At 49.2% G+C, this 18,493-nt stretch overlaps 1 protein-coding gene across 3 annotated transcripts in view; it reads left to right on the top strand.

The window, feature by feature from the left end:
- NUP210 (nucleoporin 210) overlaps positions 1-18,493 on the top strand; it is a 156,619-nt gene that overhangs the window by 43,813 nt on the left and 94,313 nt on the right. For 2 of the 3 annotated variants that reach the window (XR_011994302.1, XM_072720203.1), the window contains exon 1: positions 7,568-7,817. The exons of the other annotated variant lie outside the window; for it this stretch is intronic. Coding sequence is in view for 1 of the 2 variants with exons in the window: in XM_072720203.1 (XP_072576304.1) it covers positions 7,642-7,817 (176 nt within the window). In the remaining variant the exon portion in view is untranslated. Of the gene's footprint in view, positions 1-7,567; positions 7,818-18,493 lie in introns of those variants that run through there. 3 annotated transcript variants of the gene reach the window in all.

Raw genomic sequence — 18,493 nt, 5'->3', positions numbered from 1 at the left:
CCTTGAGTCCCTGCTTTCTGTTGTTTGGGTATATACCCAAAAGGGGAATGGCTGGATCATATGGTAGATCTCTTTTTAACTTTTTAAGGAAACACCAGACTGTTTCCATACTGGCTGCAACATTTAACATTCCCACCAGGGCAGTGCACAAGTGTTCCAATTTCCCCACATCTTCATCAACCCTTGTTTTGTGGGTGCATGTTATTTTTACAGTAGCCAATGGTATGAAGTAATAGCTCATTGCAGTTTTTTATTTGCATTTCCCTAATGAATAATGATGTTGAAAATCTGTTCATAGGAGTATTAGCCATTTGTAGATCTTCTTTGGAGAAGTGTCTATATATATATATATATATATATATATATATATATATATATATATATTTTTTTTTTTTTTTGGCAGACTCCATGCCTAGCAAGGATCCCAATGTGGGGCTTGAACTCATGACCCTGAAATCAAGACCTGAGCTTAGGTCAAGACACTTAAGAGATGGAGCCACCGAGGTGCCCCTTCTGCCCATTTTTGAATTATTTGTTTTTTTGTTTTTGTTGTTGAGTTCTAGGAATTCTTTATGTAGTCTGGATGTTAACCCCTTATCAGTAAACATTTTGTAAATATTTCCTCCCATTCTATCGGTCACCTTTCCACTCTGTTGGTCATATCCTTTGATGCACAGAAGTTTTGAAGTTTAATGTAGTCCAATTTATCTGTCTTTACTTTTGGTGCTTGTACACTGTCAAATTTTAACAACATATAAGCCCTAAAATAATACTTACAAAACTTCCCTTTAATAAACAATGTAGAAAATACTTAGTTACACAAGTGGGTTCCCCAGACATATGGATGTAGCTATTGTGTTTGTTTCCAGAGTAAGTTTGTAACTTTTTTGGCATCATTTGAATTTGCTTCGGTGATAGTTCTTATCTCCAGCTCCTAAGGCAATACATATTCCTATGTTTAAACAGTAATTTCAAAATAAGCAATGATAGTACAGTGATTGTGAAGACAAAACAAACAAACAAACAAACTCTTTGTGATTTAGCCATTCTGTGCAAATTCTTATTTGGCTTAAATTTTATTTTATTTTTTTCAAGATTTTATTTATTTATTCATGAGAGACACAGAAAGAGAGGCAGAGACACAGGCAGAGGGAGAAGCAGGCTCCTTGTGGGGAGCCCGATGTGGGACTTGATCCTGGATCTCCAGGATCACTCCCTGGGCCAAAGGCGGCGCTAAACCGCTGAGCCACCCAGGCTGCCCTGGCTTAAATTTTATTTTATTTTATTTTATTTTATTTTATTTTATTTTATTTTATTTTATTTTATTTTATTTTATTATTTATTTATTTTTTTAACTAAAACGATGGTTTTTAATGGGAACCAGAGGTATGGTTACAATTACATAGTCCGACACAAAAAAACGCGTGGGTGATCAGGAGTTGGAAGGTTACAAAATAATGAGGGTAATACTGGGTACAAGAAGAAAAGCTGTTGCAGAACCTCAGGAGCCAAGCTAATACGGCCTCTCCCTGCGATCCTGTCTGTGCTCACCCCTGGAGTTCATCTTGCCGGGGCCAAAGCCACCTCTGCCCCACCACCCCGGCCCCTTCGGAAGCCCCCATGGTCCCCGCCTCGGCCTCGGTAGCCGCCCGGGTCATAGCCTCCTCTGCCACCACGACGATCATCTCCATAGTTACCCCCCATATGAGAGCCTCCTGGTCCCCCCCTCCTGGGCCATCTGGTTTAGGGGCCTTACACTGGTTGCATTCAGGCTTAAATTTTAAAACGTGAAACAGACTGTCAGCTGCAAGGGGTAATATTTTGGCTAAGTGTAAGTCTTATCTTATACTTGAACTAGTTTACTGAATCTGTATGCTCGTCTAAAATGGAAATCTATTTTTTCATTGTTATTCCTTTTTTATTTAATGGTTAGTACACTCTAACATTATTCATTATTGCAACAGGCCAATATATAACTGTAAGTTAAAAAAAAACCCATGAGGGTAATTATTTATCAATCCACCATCTTTCCCTTTTTTGGAGTAATATTTATCTTATTTTTTATTAAAAACTTTTTTTTTCTGGGTTACCTGAAGTACAATAAAACAGTAAAAATTATTTTTCCCAGCCATTATTATGTTGCATTTAATGTTCATTACTGAAAATAAATTTAAAAACTGATCCTCCTATGGCATCAGATACTGGAGACATGAGATATCTAGGTGTGTCCAGGCTAGGAGAGGGGCATGGGAGGTAGAAGTAAGAGGTGACACTGTGCGGTCTTTTAGGGACGGACATCTTTTAGGGCGTGAGGACCACGGGAAGAGTTTGGATTCTCTTCCAAAGGCATCTGGGAGGCTCTGGGGGGGCAGCCAGGTGAGAGGTGTACTGTGATCTGTGTTGCCTCTACTGGCTCCCATGTGGAGCTGCCTGGCTGGCTGGGGCAGTTTTGGGAAGTCTGGGAGTAGTATCTGCCCTCCTCCAGTTTGTGTACCCTCGAGATGTCTGAGGACCCCCTTGTGTGTCCAGCCAGGGCTGTCAGTGTCAGGCTTAGCCAACTGGGGTAAAATACATGTGCCTGAGCTTCTGAGGGCATCTGACAGTGTGGAGCTGCAATCTACTGAGGATCGAGGATGAAGGACTACAGCAGTCCACGGGAGGCGAATTGACTGACATAAATGGCCACAGACTCCGATGGAGGATGAATGTGGCAAGTGTGAGACCTTCCTGAGTGAGAGTAAATGCACAGACAGAAATCGGATTCACGGGCAGGCAGCTTGTCTGCACATTGATGGAGAACAGCAATTTCTCTAAATAGCACCATTATCTTACACATGATGATGTTTTGGAAATCATTTTGCAAAGACCATTCCAATGCCCCCAGCCGGTTTATTTTTTTATTTTTCCCAAATGCTGAGTTTTCCAGCTCAGAGACCCTTGAAGGTTCGTGTTGGGTACCTCTTCCCTGAATTTCCATGACCAAAACCGAGCTGCAGACTCACCCAACAAGGAAACCACTGCTGCTGTAGCGGTGCCCACAGATATGTTACAGGGCTGGCAGGTTCTGCAAGAGGATGCTCTAAAATACACACTTCTACTCCAAAGAGAAAGGGGAAACATAGAAATCACCAGGAGAGAAATAGAGATAAAGGGCAATCTATAAATTAAAGGCTTATTTCAACCAATTGCAATGTCTGAATCTTAGTTGGATCCTAATTCTTAAAACACAAACTGAAAAAAAAAGTGACATGTATGAGCCAGTTGGAAATTTGAACTGACTGGATATAATGGAGGAATTCTTGTTAACTTTTTAGATGTGATAATAGTATTGTGATTATAGTGTATATATAAAAGGCTCCTTATCTTAGAGATAAACACACTGAAATACAGATGAAATGATAGGATCTCTTGGATTTGTTTCAAAATGACACGGTGCGGAGCCTGGGGTTGTCTGCAGAAGGCACAGGATTGGCCATGGATTGTGATCATGGGACTGACCTACTATTGTGAATGTTTGAGATTTTCCATTGCAGAACTAAAAAAAGAAATTTTTGTGAAAGATGGTGGATAGGCTCTAATACGACAACATCCCACTAGGAAAAAAGTTACCTGCTTTTCATGATTTTTAAAAATATATATATTTATTTATTTGAGAGAGAGAGAGAAGGGGCAGAGGGAGAGAGAGCAAGAGTATCTCAAGCAGATTCCCCAATGAGTGTAGAGCCGAAGCGGGGCTGGATCCCACAACCCATGAGTTCGTGACCTGAGCCAAAATCACGATTTGGATGCTTAAGCGACTGAGCCACTCAGGCGACCCTTACCTGCTTTTAAATTATCTCTCTGCCCTTATCTGCTCAAGGAGCAAGGCCCTTTGATTGGGCAAGTCTGTGTTTGATATTGTCTAATGCTTGATCATATCCCTGTTGAACAGGGACAGCAGGCCTTGGGCTCTGAGCCTTTGGCGGGACACAGTGTCTATTTGTAACTTGATGGCATCCCTTTGTTTCATTGTATTTATTTTTTGGCTACTTCTATTCTTGTATCTGATGCTGGTTTTCTATTTACAGAAGGGACAAAGATTTCTTCTTAAATAAATGTATATAAACGTTCTTATTTAAAGACAAATAGAACAGGGGTACCTGGATGGCTCAGTCCTTTGAGTGTCCAACTCTTGATGTCAGCTCGAGTCTTGATCTCAGGATTGAGTTCAGGCCCCACATTGGACTCTGTGCTGGGGTGTGGAGCCTACTTAAAAGAAGAGGGATGCCAGGTGCAGTCGATTAAGCATCTGCCTTTGGCTCAGGTCGTGACCCCAGGGGTCCTGGGATCCAGCCCTGCTCAGTGGAGGGTCTGCTTCTCTCTCTCTCCCTCCCCTGCTCATGCTAGCTCTCTCTCTCACCCTTGCTCACTCCCTCAAAAGATAACTAAAATCTTTAAGAAAAAAAAGGACAAATAGTACAGTTTGTACTCAGATATTGTAGGATTTTTTTTTTTAGGGTGGGAGGAAATGATAGAAGTGTGGGAGGCACATTTTCTCATTTTATATTTCACATGGACAACCATCTAACACAAATTTGGGGGCCCTTTCATCCTGGAGGTTCTCTTTGCCTGAAGCAAGATGGCCTGCTCGGGCCCACAGTCTCCCTGAATTTCAGACAAAGCACTTGACACAGAGAATTGGGTGCAATAGCAGGCTGTGGAAACAGATCACACAGAGAGAGCTGGCTGCCAGAATGGACCCCAACTGGGCCCCAGACACCATCCAGTCCTAGGTTCAGAGTCAATTAAAACAAAGGAGGGGTATAAGTGTAAGGACAATGTAAAGGGGAAAATCTTAAAGGGAAAATGGGAAATTATTCATCATTTTGTTGTTTCCCATTGGCTGTTTTCTGCGAGGGAAATTTCCTGTCTTAAGTGAGGCATTACAGGTGATCAGCAAGCCATGTCTACCCAGATTCTTTTGTTACAGCTGTTTGTATGTTTGCTTTGGGTTTGTGTAAACTTTTTTTTAGATAAGTGTAGACCTGCATGCAGTTATAAGAAATAATACAGAAGGGTTCCATGCATCCTTACCCACCAATGGTAATGTCTGGCAAAACTGGAAGACAATACTGCAACCAGAAAACTGACACGGTCAAGACACAGAACATTTCCATCACCACAAAGGTTACCCTGTTGACCTTATATTCATATCACCCTTGGCAATCACTCAGCAGCTCTCCATTTCTAGAACTTTGCCACTTCGGATGTCATGGATGCAATCATACATAACCTTTGGGGATTGGCTCACCCCCCCCCCGCCCCCACAACCTTGTAATTCCCTGGAGATTCATCTGAGTTGTCCATGTATCAATAGCTTGTTCTTTACTGCCAAGGAGAACCACATTGTATGGGTGGACCACAGGTCTGTTCAGTGGTCATCCATGGAACGGTCTTCTGTGCTGTTTCCAGTTTGGGGTTACTATGAATAAAGTTTCTACGAACATTTTATTTATGGTTATCATGTGAACATAAATTTTCATCTTTCCGGGATAAAGGATGCATGTTTGTTTTTAATGAATTAATTGCCATGTTTTACAATCAGGATATTTCACCTAAAAGAAAATCCATGTTCCTGAATTCTCTTCAGTAATCACAATAATCTGGAAAGATCGGGTATAGCAGCTCGTGATCCTAATGGACCAGAGTACTCCAGTCCCCTGCTGCCTGCCTAGTCCCTTTTATTTATTTACCTGCCTGGCAAGGCTCCTGGTTTACCAATTTAAGTGAGCAGAATTGGAACACAATGAGTTTTATATATATACATGTCTACAATTTCTCTGCTCAAGCAGAAAACACAGGTTGCCTATGGGGAAGGGTATCCAGTGATGTGATAGCAAGGGGCAATCATTGTTACTATGAGCCCTTTGGGGCCTTTTTAGTTGAAACCATCTGACTGTATAGTCTACTGAAAAATGAATAAAATGTGCAAAAGAACACTAAAATTTCCTTACAGATACCCCCCTCTGGCTCTGCTTTTCCCATACCGACTCTTCTGTTTCTTCAGAGAAGAGAATCCATTGGAATTTCCCTTCCCAGAGACCTGGTTCTACACAAGGAAAAACCCCTAGCTCTGAGATCTAGTTTTCCCTAATGCACACATTCCCTGTCCTAGACCCCCAAACACACCTCATCACCATCCAAAAGCCCAATGACCCCTCAGGGGCAGGCACAGACACATTGTGGGCCTCTCTGAAGCCCAATCAGGTATCCATGTCCAGCCCAGGGGCCACCTCCTCCAAGAAGCCTTCCCAGCCTGACAGAAATTCAGTGTTTCCTTCCTTGTCTGGCAGTAATAGTAATGCGTGCCTTTCTGGTTACAATTCAGTGCATACTTCCTGAACCTTTTACTCGAGCAGGGCTGGTGCACCCTCGCCCCACCCCTTTCCTGACCTCTCACTAGACTGCCCTCCCCCATCCCTGCCCCCCAACCTCCTGCAATAGATTAAAATTTTAGAGGCCCGGCGAACGAACGTTGTGCCCTCTGAACCTACCGCTCCTGCTAGTCATGGCAAAGACACCTACAAACCATAGAACACAAAAAGTAGACTGAATTTAAGAGCGAGGACTTCTGCATGCAGATGAATTCAGTGATGCTGAGCTTTCTTTTTGTTTTGGAGGGGGTGGGGGAGAGTGTGCTCTGGCACTGGTGCCCTAAATCCACCCTTTGGGTAACCTCCCTAAGACTTAAAGAAGACAGGAGATGTAGCACAGAAAACAAGGGCTTTGGGATCTGAGAATCGTAGCGGTGCCCTTGTTGGGTGATCTTTGGACCGCTCAATCTGTTTCCTCCTGGTGAAATGGGGATCATGACCTCCCTCTGGCAAGGCTGTGTGGAGGTTAAGGAGGGAGGAAGCAGCCAGCGGGGCCCTCTGCCTCAGCAGGTCGCTGCCGCTTGCGGAACCGGGTCCCTCTTCTAGGGACCCCTCGGCGCTCCGCATTCCCCATTTCCAGGGTGTCTGTCCGTCTCTCCGACGAGCTCCGGGTCACGGAGGCTCCGCGGCCTCGTTTGCGCCCCCCCCCCCCCCCCCCCCCAGGCTCACTGGCCCAGTGACTGAGCGCCGGGCGGCTGGAAGGCCCTGCCCGGGGTACAGCCAGAGTCGGCCCACGGGGATGGGCGTGCGGACCAGAAGAGCGCGCAGGGCTTCCCGCGGCCCGCAGGCGCGCGCGTGCAGTTCGGCCCCGCGTGGGCGCGCCCTGGCCCCGCTCCCGCCGCCCGCGGCTCGGGCCCAGGCCGGGTCCCCCGTGCCCCGGGGCGCGCCCCACCTCCTGCGCCCCCCCCTCCCCGGGCCGCACTGCGAGGCCCAGGGCGCGCGCGCTCCAGACGCTCCCTCCGCCCCGCGCGGTCGAGGGGGCGCGGGCCTGGGCCTGGGCCGGGGGTGGGGTCGCCGCGGGCTCGGCCCCCTCAGTTCCCGCGCTCGGGCCCCGCCGCGGCCCAGGAAGTGGCCCCGGGCCGCGGCCCTCGCTCCGCCTCCTCCCTCCCGCGCTATCACCTGCAGGCCCGGCGCGCGGGCGGGAGCGAGGGCGCGGGGGGGAGCGCGCGGGGGGGAGCGCGCGGGCGGCCGGGCCGGGCCGGGTCGCGGGAGGTGAAGCGCCGCGAGGATGGCGGCGCGGGGCCGGGGGCCTCCGCCGCGGCTGCTGCTCGCGCTCCCGGTGCTGCTGGCGCTGGGCCCGGCCGCCGCGGCGGCCAAGCTCAACATCCCCAAAGTGCTGCTGCCCTTCACGCGGGCCACGCGCGTGAACTTCACGCTGGAGGCCTCGGAGGGCTGCTACCGCTGGTGAGGCGCGCGGCCCGGCCGAGGAGGGCCCGAGGGGGGGGGGCGGGGGCGCGGCAGGTGCGCGGGGAGGGCGCGGGGAGGGCGCGGGGAGGGCGCGGGGAGGGCGCGGGGCCGGTGCGGAGAGGCCTGGGGGCGCGCGGCTTCCAGGCCCGGCGGGCGGCGGGGCGCGGGGCGCGGGGCGCGGAGGGCGCGGAGGGCGCGGGCGGGGCGGGCGCAGCAGGTGCGCGGCGCGCTCCCGGGCTCCCGGGCTCCCGGGCTCCCTGGCGGCTGCTGGGGGCCGCCCCTGCGCATGGCGCCGCGGGGCCTGCGGGCCGCTGGGGCCGGGCCGGGCCGGGGGGAGCGCGGCCTGGCCCGCCGCGGAGTGTGCCGGTGTTTGCGGGCGAGGAGGGCCCCGGGTCGGCCTCGCGTGGGGAGGGCGTCCGACGCCGCGGAGGGCCCCGGGAAGGGGGAGCCCAGGGCTTGCCCCGGGGCCGGGGTCCACGTTGCTTGACTTCCCCTTGTTGTCCGGGACCCCGGCGGGCCGTGGTCAGGGCCCTGCAGAGCCGAGTCTGGAGACGCAGATTTCTTGACTTTGTCTAGTGGTGGGGGAGCCTCCTCTCCGGCGCCAGACCGGTGTGGGAATTGGGTTTGTGTGGGAAGAATTACACCCGTTCGGCCTCATTGGGAGGAACATTAAACCTGTGATGAAAGGACTCGCGCGGGAAACCCTGGGGACCCATTTTACAGATGAGAAATGAAAGGCAAGGAATGGCTGGTGATTCACCCCAGGTTGTCCAGGGTGAGGTTAGGCCTTTATGCTCAAAACCCAGGCTTTTTTCCCCCAACTCCCCTCCTGGCTTCCTGGGGGAACTCAGGAATCCTGCATTGGGGTGGGGGATGGGATATTGGAAACCCCAGAAAGTAATGAAACTAGAGGCCTCTGCTCCCCGTTTCCTCCTCCCCCGAGACAGAGAGACCTGGCTAGCCCCTGGCTGGGCAGGGCGATGTGGTCCTGACCTTCCCTCCAGCACCTTGAGGAGAAGGCGGCTTCTCCTCCTGCAGGGTGGAGACGGGAGATCAAAGGCAGCTCTCTGGCTGCTGGCCTGCAAGCTACACTTTTTGCCTCTCCCTTTCTTCACCTGTCTTTTGCCAAGGTCAGTGTGGAGGCTTACCAAGGCACGATCTCTGTTACAGAACCAGGTGTGTGTGTGTGTGTGTGTTTTAAGTCTGTTTGTATGTCAGTCTGTGCATATATGCAAGTATGGTCCTCAGAGCCCAGAGCAGCATTCTTCAAGTGTACTACAGCACCTATTTATTTTCTGAAAGTTGGCCTCCTGAAATAAGGCCTTGCTGGGTCAGCCAATTGCATTTTGGGTTTAGTGCCTGATGCACCTGGAGGGTCTTGTTCCTGCCTTGGTATCAGAGGCTGACCTTCAGCATAAAGTCTTCTATATCCCTGACTAGGGCATTGTCTTTTTTTTTTTTTTTTTTAAGATTTTATTTATTCATTCATGAGATACATAGAGAGACAGAGACACAAGCAGAGGGAGAAGCAGGCTCCCTGTGGGGAGCCAGATGCAGGGGAGCCCAATGCAGGACTCGATCCCAGGACCCTGGGATCACACCCAGAGCTGAAGGCAGAGGCTCAACCACTGAGCCACCCAGGTGCCCTCGGGCATTGTCTGGTGTGGGAAGATGAGCCATTAGTCCCTCCTTTCAGGAGATGCAAACCTGCTCTCTGGTTGAAGGTGTCTTTTCTTCTTGACATATGGGCAAGAAAAGAGGAAGCCAGTTTTTGAAAACAGCTGGCTTCAAATGAATTTGTACGCTACTTCCTTTGAGATTCTATAGCTGTGGGGTTTTTTTTTTTTTTTTTCTGAAGTAACCTTTTTTTTTTTTTTTTTCCTTTCCCTAAGTACATTTTCTTTTCTGAGAGAGGCTGGTGGTTTTTAATTTACTTGTATAGCTTCTTAGGAAGAAGGGAAGGGAGGGGGGAAGAAGGAAAAAAAAAGATTCCTAATCTCTTATACATCAGAGAAGTGCTAAGTACCTTATAGCTTGTTTGGCCTCTGATCCATAATTTTTATTGCAAATGTGTGACTGCCTCACTTAAGTGTCTCCTCAGAGGTGTTTTGTGGCTGTGATTTTCCCCTTAACTTCATAGGAAAACCTTCCATCAATCAAGCATTGAAAATATTTATTTTTAGTAGTGCTGTTCCTACTTTGGTCCTCTGCTGCTGTAGTTTTTGAAGACTCCTTTGGAGATTTTAAGAGTTGGCATGCAGACAAGCTATTTATCTGCAGTTATCTAAACCTGGGAGGAAAATAACCTCTTCATCCAAGAAGTTCATTGTTAAATCTGACATGAAAATTAAAAAAATGAAAAATAAAAACTCTCCTGGACATTGGGGGAATTCTTACTTAATCCTTTGAATTTGGTGCCAGGCTCCAAGCTTATAGAAATTACTGCATGCCTCAGCCAGTGGGTGTAAGTTCACTTTTCCTGTTTCTTGATTTTATAGCATCAAATCATTAGACAGTTTTGGGGCCATAGGAGTCATAGAGATCATGTAGTATAAATTGCCCATGTTGTACTCTGAGCCTCAGAAGGAAGGGCTGTGTGTGATGTCATATAAATACAGATGGACCCTGATTAACAATAGTTCCACTTAGATCGTTCAACTTTATAATGAAGGTGCAAGAATGATACTCATTCAGTAGAAACTGTACTTGGAATTTCAAATTTGGATCTTTTCCTAGGCTAGTGACATGCAATATGACACTGTCCCATGGTGCTGGGCAGTGGCGGCAGCCTCAGCTCCAGTTCAGCCACATGATCACAGAGTCAACAACCGATACCCTTATAACCATTCTGTACTCATACAACATTCTGTTTTTCACTTTCAATATAGTATTCAGTAAGTTACATGATATACTCAGTACTTTATCATCAAACAGACCCGTGTTAGAGGATTTTGCCCAACTGCAGGCTAACGTAAGTGTTCCCAGCATGATTAGAGTAGGCCAGGCTACACTATGATCTTTGGTGTGTTTGGTGTATCATATGCACTTTCGACTTGCGATATTTTCAACTCAGGGTAGGTTTATTGGGGCCTAACAGTGTCATAAGTGGAGGAAGGTCTGTGGTGATAGTTTCTGAGTCAAGTGGGAGCTCACAGGGATGCCCCCATTCCCACCCCACTCAGGGACTTGTGGCCTCTGGTGTGTTTGCTAGACACTGATTGAATCCTTCTAGTTGCATTGCTGGTTGTGAGACAAGTTTCTTATTCTTCTTTTGGCTATTTTGTGTTACTGAAAATGTTCTATGAAATATCTTTCATTGGGCCTTTTTTTTTTTAAGATTTTATTTTTTAAGTAATCTCTACACCCAACATGAGGCTTGAACTCACGACCCTGAGATCAAGAGTTGCATGCTCCACTAACTGACCCTAGCTTCTCCAGCTCATATTAAGACTCAAGTATTCTTCTATGGTGCTTCATTGTCTTCCTAAGCTTTGAGTGTCTGAGCACCATTCTGCTTGGTTGCTCTTCCACCATCTGCTTATGCTTTTCCCTGTGATCAAAGTCCCACGGTGTTCTGGTTTCCCCAGTAGGCTGCCCTGTCTTGGAGAAAGTGAGTGTCTTGGGTTGGTTTCCCAGTACAGCCAGAGACGAGGATTTGGTTGTATGTAGTTTGAGAGTGTGCTCTCCTGGGAGGCAGGATAGGAAAGAGGAAGGAGATGAGCAAGGATGTGGTCCCAGAGAAAGTCTGTATGGCCCTTGTGACCCTGTGGAGTTGAATTCCACTTCAGGTCCACCTCCCTTGAGGTGCGGGGGAGAGCAAGCTTTTGAGCTTTTCTTTCACCCGTGATCAGCTGGCCATTGGCTGCTGCAGGGGGAAGGGGGTGTTGTGCAACCTCCCCGGCCTCTGGGTGAGGCAGCCCTCTTGGTCAACGGTGTTTGACTGGATAAGGTTGTGTGTGTACACCGTGAGCTGCATGCAGCGCTGCCCTGGCTGAGGGGAGTTGGATTGACATCCAGGCAGGGCATCCTGCAGCCCCCACTAAACTGCTGTGCTCAGAATTCTCCCCCTTTCCTGCTCCTGAAAGTCTCCCCGAGGCACCCTGGAGCTGCCTGGTGTGTCTGCCAGGCTTGGTCCTGAACCACGGTGCGCTTCTCAGCCACAGGCATAAGCCTTCTTGGAGGAGCAAATGGGACCCCCCTCCTGCTGCATGGGTCCCCACTCGGTGGAACTCGTCATGGTGGGTGTTGTGTCCCATACACCTCAGATCATCCTTGGGAAGCAGTGGGCATGGAAGAGCCAACAGCCCCTCTGTTGACCTGCAGCTGTGCGAGGTCCAAGGCCAGTGGCACCTCTCAGGGCCTCTGGGCCTGCCCCCAGTGGAAGGAAGTGACCAGTCCCCTTGTAGCCTGGGGAAAGTGGGAGAGAAAGGGGGCCTGCCATTTCCTTGGGCTCTTCCAGAAAACCCTCTGCACACTGAGCCAAGTTGGAAAGTCATTCCACCCAGCTGCCTTCTGTTGAGCCCACCGACTCAACCTGCAGGACGGGGGTGTTTGCATGCTGGAAGCTGGATTGGTGAGGAGGCAGTAGGACCCAGGGGACTCTCCAAATTGGAGAGTCAGGCACTAAAATTAAAATAAAGCATTTATAGTGTGGAGGCTTAACCTGAAAAGTGGGTTTAATTCAGCCAGCAGCCCACCAGTGCTCACTGTGAAGAACCAGCCTGCCCAGATTCCCTGGGAGGACAAGCCCTGACCAGCAACACTGATTGCCAGGTGAGGGCTGGGGATCCACTTACCAGGTGATGCGTGTTTGTGACTTACAGCCCATCCGGGCACTACTCCTCATCCTGGGTCATGGAATAGTGGACATAGGCTCCATTCCTGGAGCCTGCAGCTGGTTGGGAGAGTTAAATAATAAACGAAGATGAAAGGGGCTACCTTTTGTGTGGTAATAAGTCTGCAAAGGACATAAAATAGCATGTGTATAGCGATTGCAGAAGAGGGTGATGTGCCATTTTGGAGAACGTGGTCAGGAGAAAACCCTTTTTGAAGCTGGCCTGGGACTTGAGCTCGTATCAGCCAGAGGAGCAGCAAGTGCAAAGGCCTGAGGAGGGGCCAGACTTGCTGGAGGGGCACAGAGAAGGCAAGCTCGGTGAGGGGAAGGGTGAGGTTAGAGAGGTTGGCAGGGGCCGGGCCATGTGGGACCTTGTGGTCCATGGTTAGGAGATAGGAAGTGGCTTGCTGGGGTCAGGACTTGGGCTGTGTTAGCCTGGGACCAGTTGGTTCTCAGGGCCTGGATCTCTGCTCTGCTCTGCATCAGCCTCGGGGGCTACCCGCAGCTCTGGTCCCTGCAGGGCTGGTGGGGCCTCCCTCAGTTCCCCTCATGGACCTGCTGAGGGAGGTGCCGGGAAGTGTATGTTGACTTGAGTTGACCTGGTGCTGGGTTGTTTTCTTCCTGCTTCCTCTGCCAGCCCCTCTGGGTGACTTCCTCCCTGCAGGCCCTGTCTCTGCTGCAGAGGGGCTGGCACGCAGGTGGATGGCTGGTGGGCTGTGCTTTCCCCCGCCCCCACCCACCCCTGTTCTTTGGACATCTCTCACTTCTCCTTTTGGACTCTTGCTTTCTGGCCTGGCGCTCCTGTGTCCTTGAGCCCCCCTGCCCCACTCCTGTTCCTGTGTTCTGAGGAATGGGGAATGGCTCCCCTGGGGCAGTGGGGCCCCAGAGCACCCACCGCGGTCTGTGTGTGAGATTAACCCCTTCAACAGCCACAGTCAGTCTTTAGAGTTCCTCAACATAAAAATGTATTTCTGATGCCAATTTGCTATTTACATTTTTTAAAAAATTATGGTAAGACATACATACTGTAAAATTTGCCGTGTTAGTTGTTTTTAGGTATACAGTTGTGGTGTTTAATGACATTCTCACTGTTGTGCCACCATCCCCACCATCTACCTCCAGGACTTTTCTATAATCCTCAACTGAAACTCTGATCCCATCAGACAGGGAACACCACCCCCTTCCTCCTCCTGCAGCCCCCGGAAGCCACCATTCTGCTTTCTTTAACACTGTGGAATATTTGCCTGTCTCCTGTGAGCAGGGACATTAGCCCAGAATCTTTGCAGGCAGCAGTGCCCCCTCCCCCAGAGCCTAGTCACATTGTTTTGATTCATGTTTGTTTTTATGGTTTACCTGAGATGTATGGCAAATGGTATGGGCTTTCCATTTATACTAGTGATAGAAGGTTTCCTCTCCAAGTACTTTTTCTTTAAAGAAGAATCAATTTAAAAGAAAAAAAAAATAAGGGAAAGATACAAGGGTGTACTTGGATGTGACTGGTCTGGGAGGGCAGCATACAGAAGGGGGGACCTGGAGGTGGGGAGGGATTGGCAGACATGCAGGTGTCCAGCTGGCTCCCCCACAGGCCACAGATGCACATCCAGAGGCTTCAGATATCACACAGGGGGTGTGTGGCAGTGGGAACCAGAATAGCAGAACCCATTTTTTTGCTAATCCCTTTCTATTACTCCCCACATAATCTAAAAACAAAAACCTTTTTGGTAAGAATGACCACTCCCTGTGCAATTTGGGAGCCAGAGATCAGGAACCAGTTAGTGGAAGAGCCACATTCAAAACCCGGTCAAAACCTACCCCAGAGCTGGGGGTGATTCTTGGGTACACGGGGAGCCATGCTGGCGCTTCTTAGCCATTGGTTGGTTTAATAAAACCAATGACACTTTTCAAAAGCAGTCTGAAAGATACAGGTGGGGTAATGATTCAGGAGGGGGTTGAGGCCATCTTCTGCTGGAATCTGGGAGCCCAGGCCCTCCCCATGGGCAGGCCTGATGGGGCCAGAGGCCTTTGGCCCTGTTTTGAAGAGTTGTGTGTTCAGCATAAGGGAGTAGGGCAGCGTCCAGAGCAGGAGTCCAGAACTAGGCTGGACTGAGCTGTTTTTCTGGGAATGTGACCTCGGGCTGGTGACTTAATGTCCATGTGGGGGTCTCCTGGGGTATCAAATGGTCTTTTGTTTTTAAGTAGGCTCCACACCCACCATGGAACCCAATGTGGGGCCCGAACTCATGACCACGAGATCAAGACCTGAGCTGAGATCAAGGCTCCCAAGCTCAACCGACTGAGCCACCACCCAGGCGCCCGTCAGATGGGGGTTTTAATAAGATGTTTGGAGCAAATGAAACATTTGTGGTGCATTTGGCTCAAGCCAAAACAGTTTAAATAAAACAAAGGAATGTTGCTTGGGCTCCTGGCACTGAATTCTGTCCTGCAGGGTTTCCCTGATTGTTAGCAGGACCTGGGTTTCTCAGTCCTCTTGTCTTGGCTCTGGCCAGGTACTCTCCTGGGGAAGCAAGATCACAGTTCCAGCCGTACAACCCCTAGAGGCAAGTCTAGTGGAGCAGAGGCCACATGGCCCTTTCTGGCTAACTCACCTGGGCACATGCTTGGGGCTGAAACCCTCTCTGGCCAGGTGAACACAGAGCCAACTGGCCAGGCCCCAGCCACCTGCCTTCTCGTGTCCAGAGAAGTGTGAAACTCTCTGGAGCCTTATGTGTCTAAGAGTGGAGGAGAGGCACCACTCACGGAAAAGCTGGGTGCTGTAAACTGAAAGATGTGGTTGGAGGCTGGGCAGCCAAAATCCAACATAAGCCCCCTACGGGAGTGACATCCTCCTTGCCTTCTGTTCCATTTAGGGCATTTGGTAAAATTAGGTGTATAATCAAAAACCCTCTCATAAAGAAAATTCCAAGCCCAGATGGCCTGTCTGTAAATCCTATGAAACATTTAAGGAAGAAGTAGTACACATTTTTTATGAACTCTTCTGGGAAGGAGACAAAGAGTGATTATTTCCTAGGCCATTTTTATGAGGCCAGCATTCCACTGATTGCAGACCAGATGAAAACATTACAAGAAAAAGAAATCCGCAGGCCAAAGGTATAACATTCTTTCATAAAATAAGAGCAAATCAAATCCAGAAAAATCTAAAATAGAGTGATGAGTCGTCATGACCCACTGGGGTAAATCCCAGGAATGCAATGTTGGTTTAACTCTAGCAATCAGTGTAATTCACCATATCCATAGAATGAAGAATAAAAGCCATATAATTAGTTGTCTCCATAGGTGCAAAGCATTCAGTGCCCATTCATGATAAAAGTTTGTAGCAAACGAGGAATAGAAGAGAATCTATAGCCTGACAAGGCATCTATAGGACCTTGTACCAGAGTCTTGTGCTAGGGCCAGTGGGGGCAAGGAAGGAACAGGCCACAGACTCTGTCCTCACACTGTCTCTGAGGGAAGTTGGACAGGAAGAGGATCATTGCTGAGCCATTGGCTTGAGCCATATGGGCGTGTTGATCCTTTTGCCTTGAATGCTCTTCTTCCAGATGTTCAAAGAGCCAATGATGGCCTCTGCTTCAGACACATTTGAGGCTGTGTTCATACGTCACCCTCTTGGGGCATCTGGGTGGCTCAGTGCTTGAGCATCTGCCTTTGGCTTGGGGTGTGATCCCGGGGTCCTGGGATTGAGTCCCACATCGGGCTCCCCACAGGGAACCTGCTTCTCCCTTCACCTATGTCTCTGCCTCTCTGTCTGTGTCTCTCATGAATAAATAAATAAAATCATTAAAAAAAAGTCACCCTCTCTGTTAGCCCTCCTCTGACCATCCTCCTGAAAATCACAACCTTTCCTATCCCTGCTTTATGTTTGTTCACAGCCCTATTGTGTAAGATCCTATATTCGCTTATTTGTTTTTTTCTCATTGAGATGAAGGCTTCATGAAGGTGGGGACTAATGCAGATTTTGTACTTTGGTGTACTCCCCAGCACTTAGAACAGTACCTGAAATATGGCATGTGACCCAGTCAGTATGGATTTGGTGAATGAATGAATGAATGAATGAATGAATGAATGTGTGTATTAGGGACCCCATGGAGGACCAGTGGGGCTGTGGGCCTGAGAGGAGAGGTGTGAGGAGGCTTGGGGATGGGTCCATGGAAGAGCTGCCATTTACTGTGAGCCATGAAGGCAGTGCAGCCAGAGAGCTTGAAGAAGGGTGTGTGAAGTGGCAGGAACAGCAGCAGCAAAAGAATGAACGTGTGAGAGCTGGGGTAGGGTGGGGGGAGAGGCGGGCTTCCGAGTAGAGGTTAGACTCCAAGTCCAGTGGCTTGGGATCTTGCCAGCAGTGTGGCCTCAGGCCAGCAACCCTGTCTTGGACTTGAATCTCTGCTTGTGGTTCTGAAGATGTCTGCCTTTGTGGGTGGTGGGGCTCATGGTGAAGCTGCCGTGGGGGCCCTGACAGCAGGGACCAGGGTCAGCCTTCACTCAGGGAAGGGGATGGATAGTGTGAGGCATAAGTGATCACGGTATAGAAGGACCTGCATTGTCTACCTGACTGCCTTCATTCATTTTTAAGATTTCATTTTAAGTAACGTCTGTACCCAAATGAGTCTCAAACTTACAACCCCAAGATCATGTGCCGCATGTTCCACCAACCGAGCCAGCCAGGCATCCCTGTCTAACTTTCTTTAACAAGCAAAGTTCTTGTGGTCAGAACTGTACCAAAGATCCCTCATTTGGGAACCACCTTCTGTTTCCTGAACTTGTGAGCTTCCTATGTACAAGGCCCATGGTAAGAGTTTAATATTTTCTATGCCATCTAAGCCACCCCAATCCTTTGCGGCAGGAATGATGTTTATTCCATTGTGTAGATGAAACCGAGGCCCAGAGAGGTTGAATCATCTGCCAAAGGCCACACAGCTGGTGAGTGGCAGCACCGTGCCATCTTAGGGCCTTACCTGGTAGCAAGCAGACAGCCACGGGTGAGAGAACATCACCAAGTGCTGCTTACCACCCTGCACAGGGGCCCAGGGAAGCCACTGGAGCCTGTCCCGGGGGCCCTGGGGAGTGCTTGTGTGTGAGATGGTGGGACAGACCTGCTGGCCCCTGCCGAGACCTAGGGAGGAAGCAAGTGTGTGCCAGCTGAGGCACCACCAGTCCTTTGTGCGGAGTGGCAGTTAATTTAAACTGGGGAGCAGTGGAAAGATGTACAAGCCAGGACGTGTTTTCAGAGCTGTTTGTATCACTGTGCAAGGCTGCTCTGTCTTTGTTTTTCTGGAAACCTTGGGAAATGGTAGTGGATACAATAGTACCAGAGAGGAGATGTGGCTGGCGTGGCGAGGCTCAGCCCCTCACTCTCCCTGGACCCCATGCCACCCATGCTGTCAAACTGCAGATGCTTTGTGCCCCTGTCAGAGTTGGGCCTTTTTTATGTACGACGATATTGGAATTTACTATTTCAACCAAATGTCTCTCTCTCTTTTTTTTTTGATATTGATGTTGTCTTCAGTATTAACATCTATGAGCTCATGAGTTTAATATAATTTATTTTTCCTTTTTTTTTAAAAAAATTTTTATTTATTTATGATAGTCACAGAGAGAGAGAGAGAGAGGCAGAGACACAGGCGGAGGGAGAAGCTGGCTCCATGCACCGAGAGCCCGACGTGGGATTCGATCCCGGGTCTCCAGGATCGCGCCCTGGGCCAAAGGCAGGCGCCAAACCGCTGCACCACCCAGGGATCCCTATTTTTCCTAAAACAATTTAAAATGAAAGAATAATGATTGAAATACATAAAGAGTCCATTGAAGTCAGTTCATCTGTGTACCACTC

The sequence above is a fragment of the Vulpes vulpes genome, chromosome 9, assembly GCF_048418805.1.
Source record: "Vulpes vulpes isolate BD-2025 chromosome 9, VulVul3, whole genome shotgun sequence".
Taxonomy (NCBI): Eukaryota; Metazoa; Chordata; class Mammalia; order Carnivora; family Canidae; genus Vulpes; species Vulpes vulpes.
This window is presented reverse-complemented; position numbering and strand designations above follow the sequence as displayed.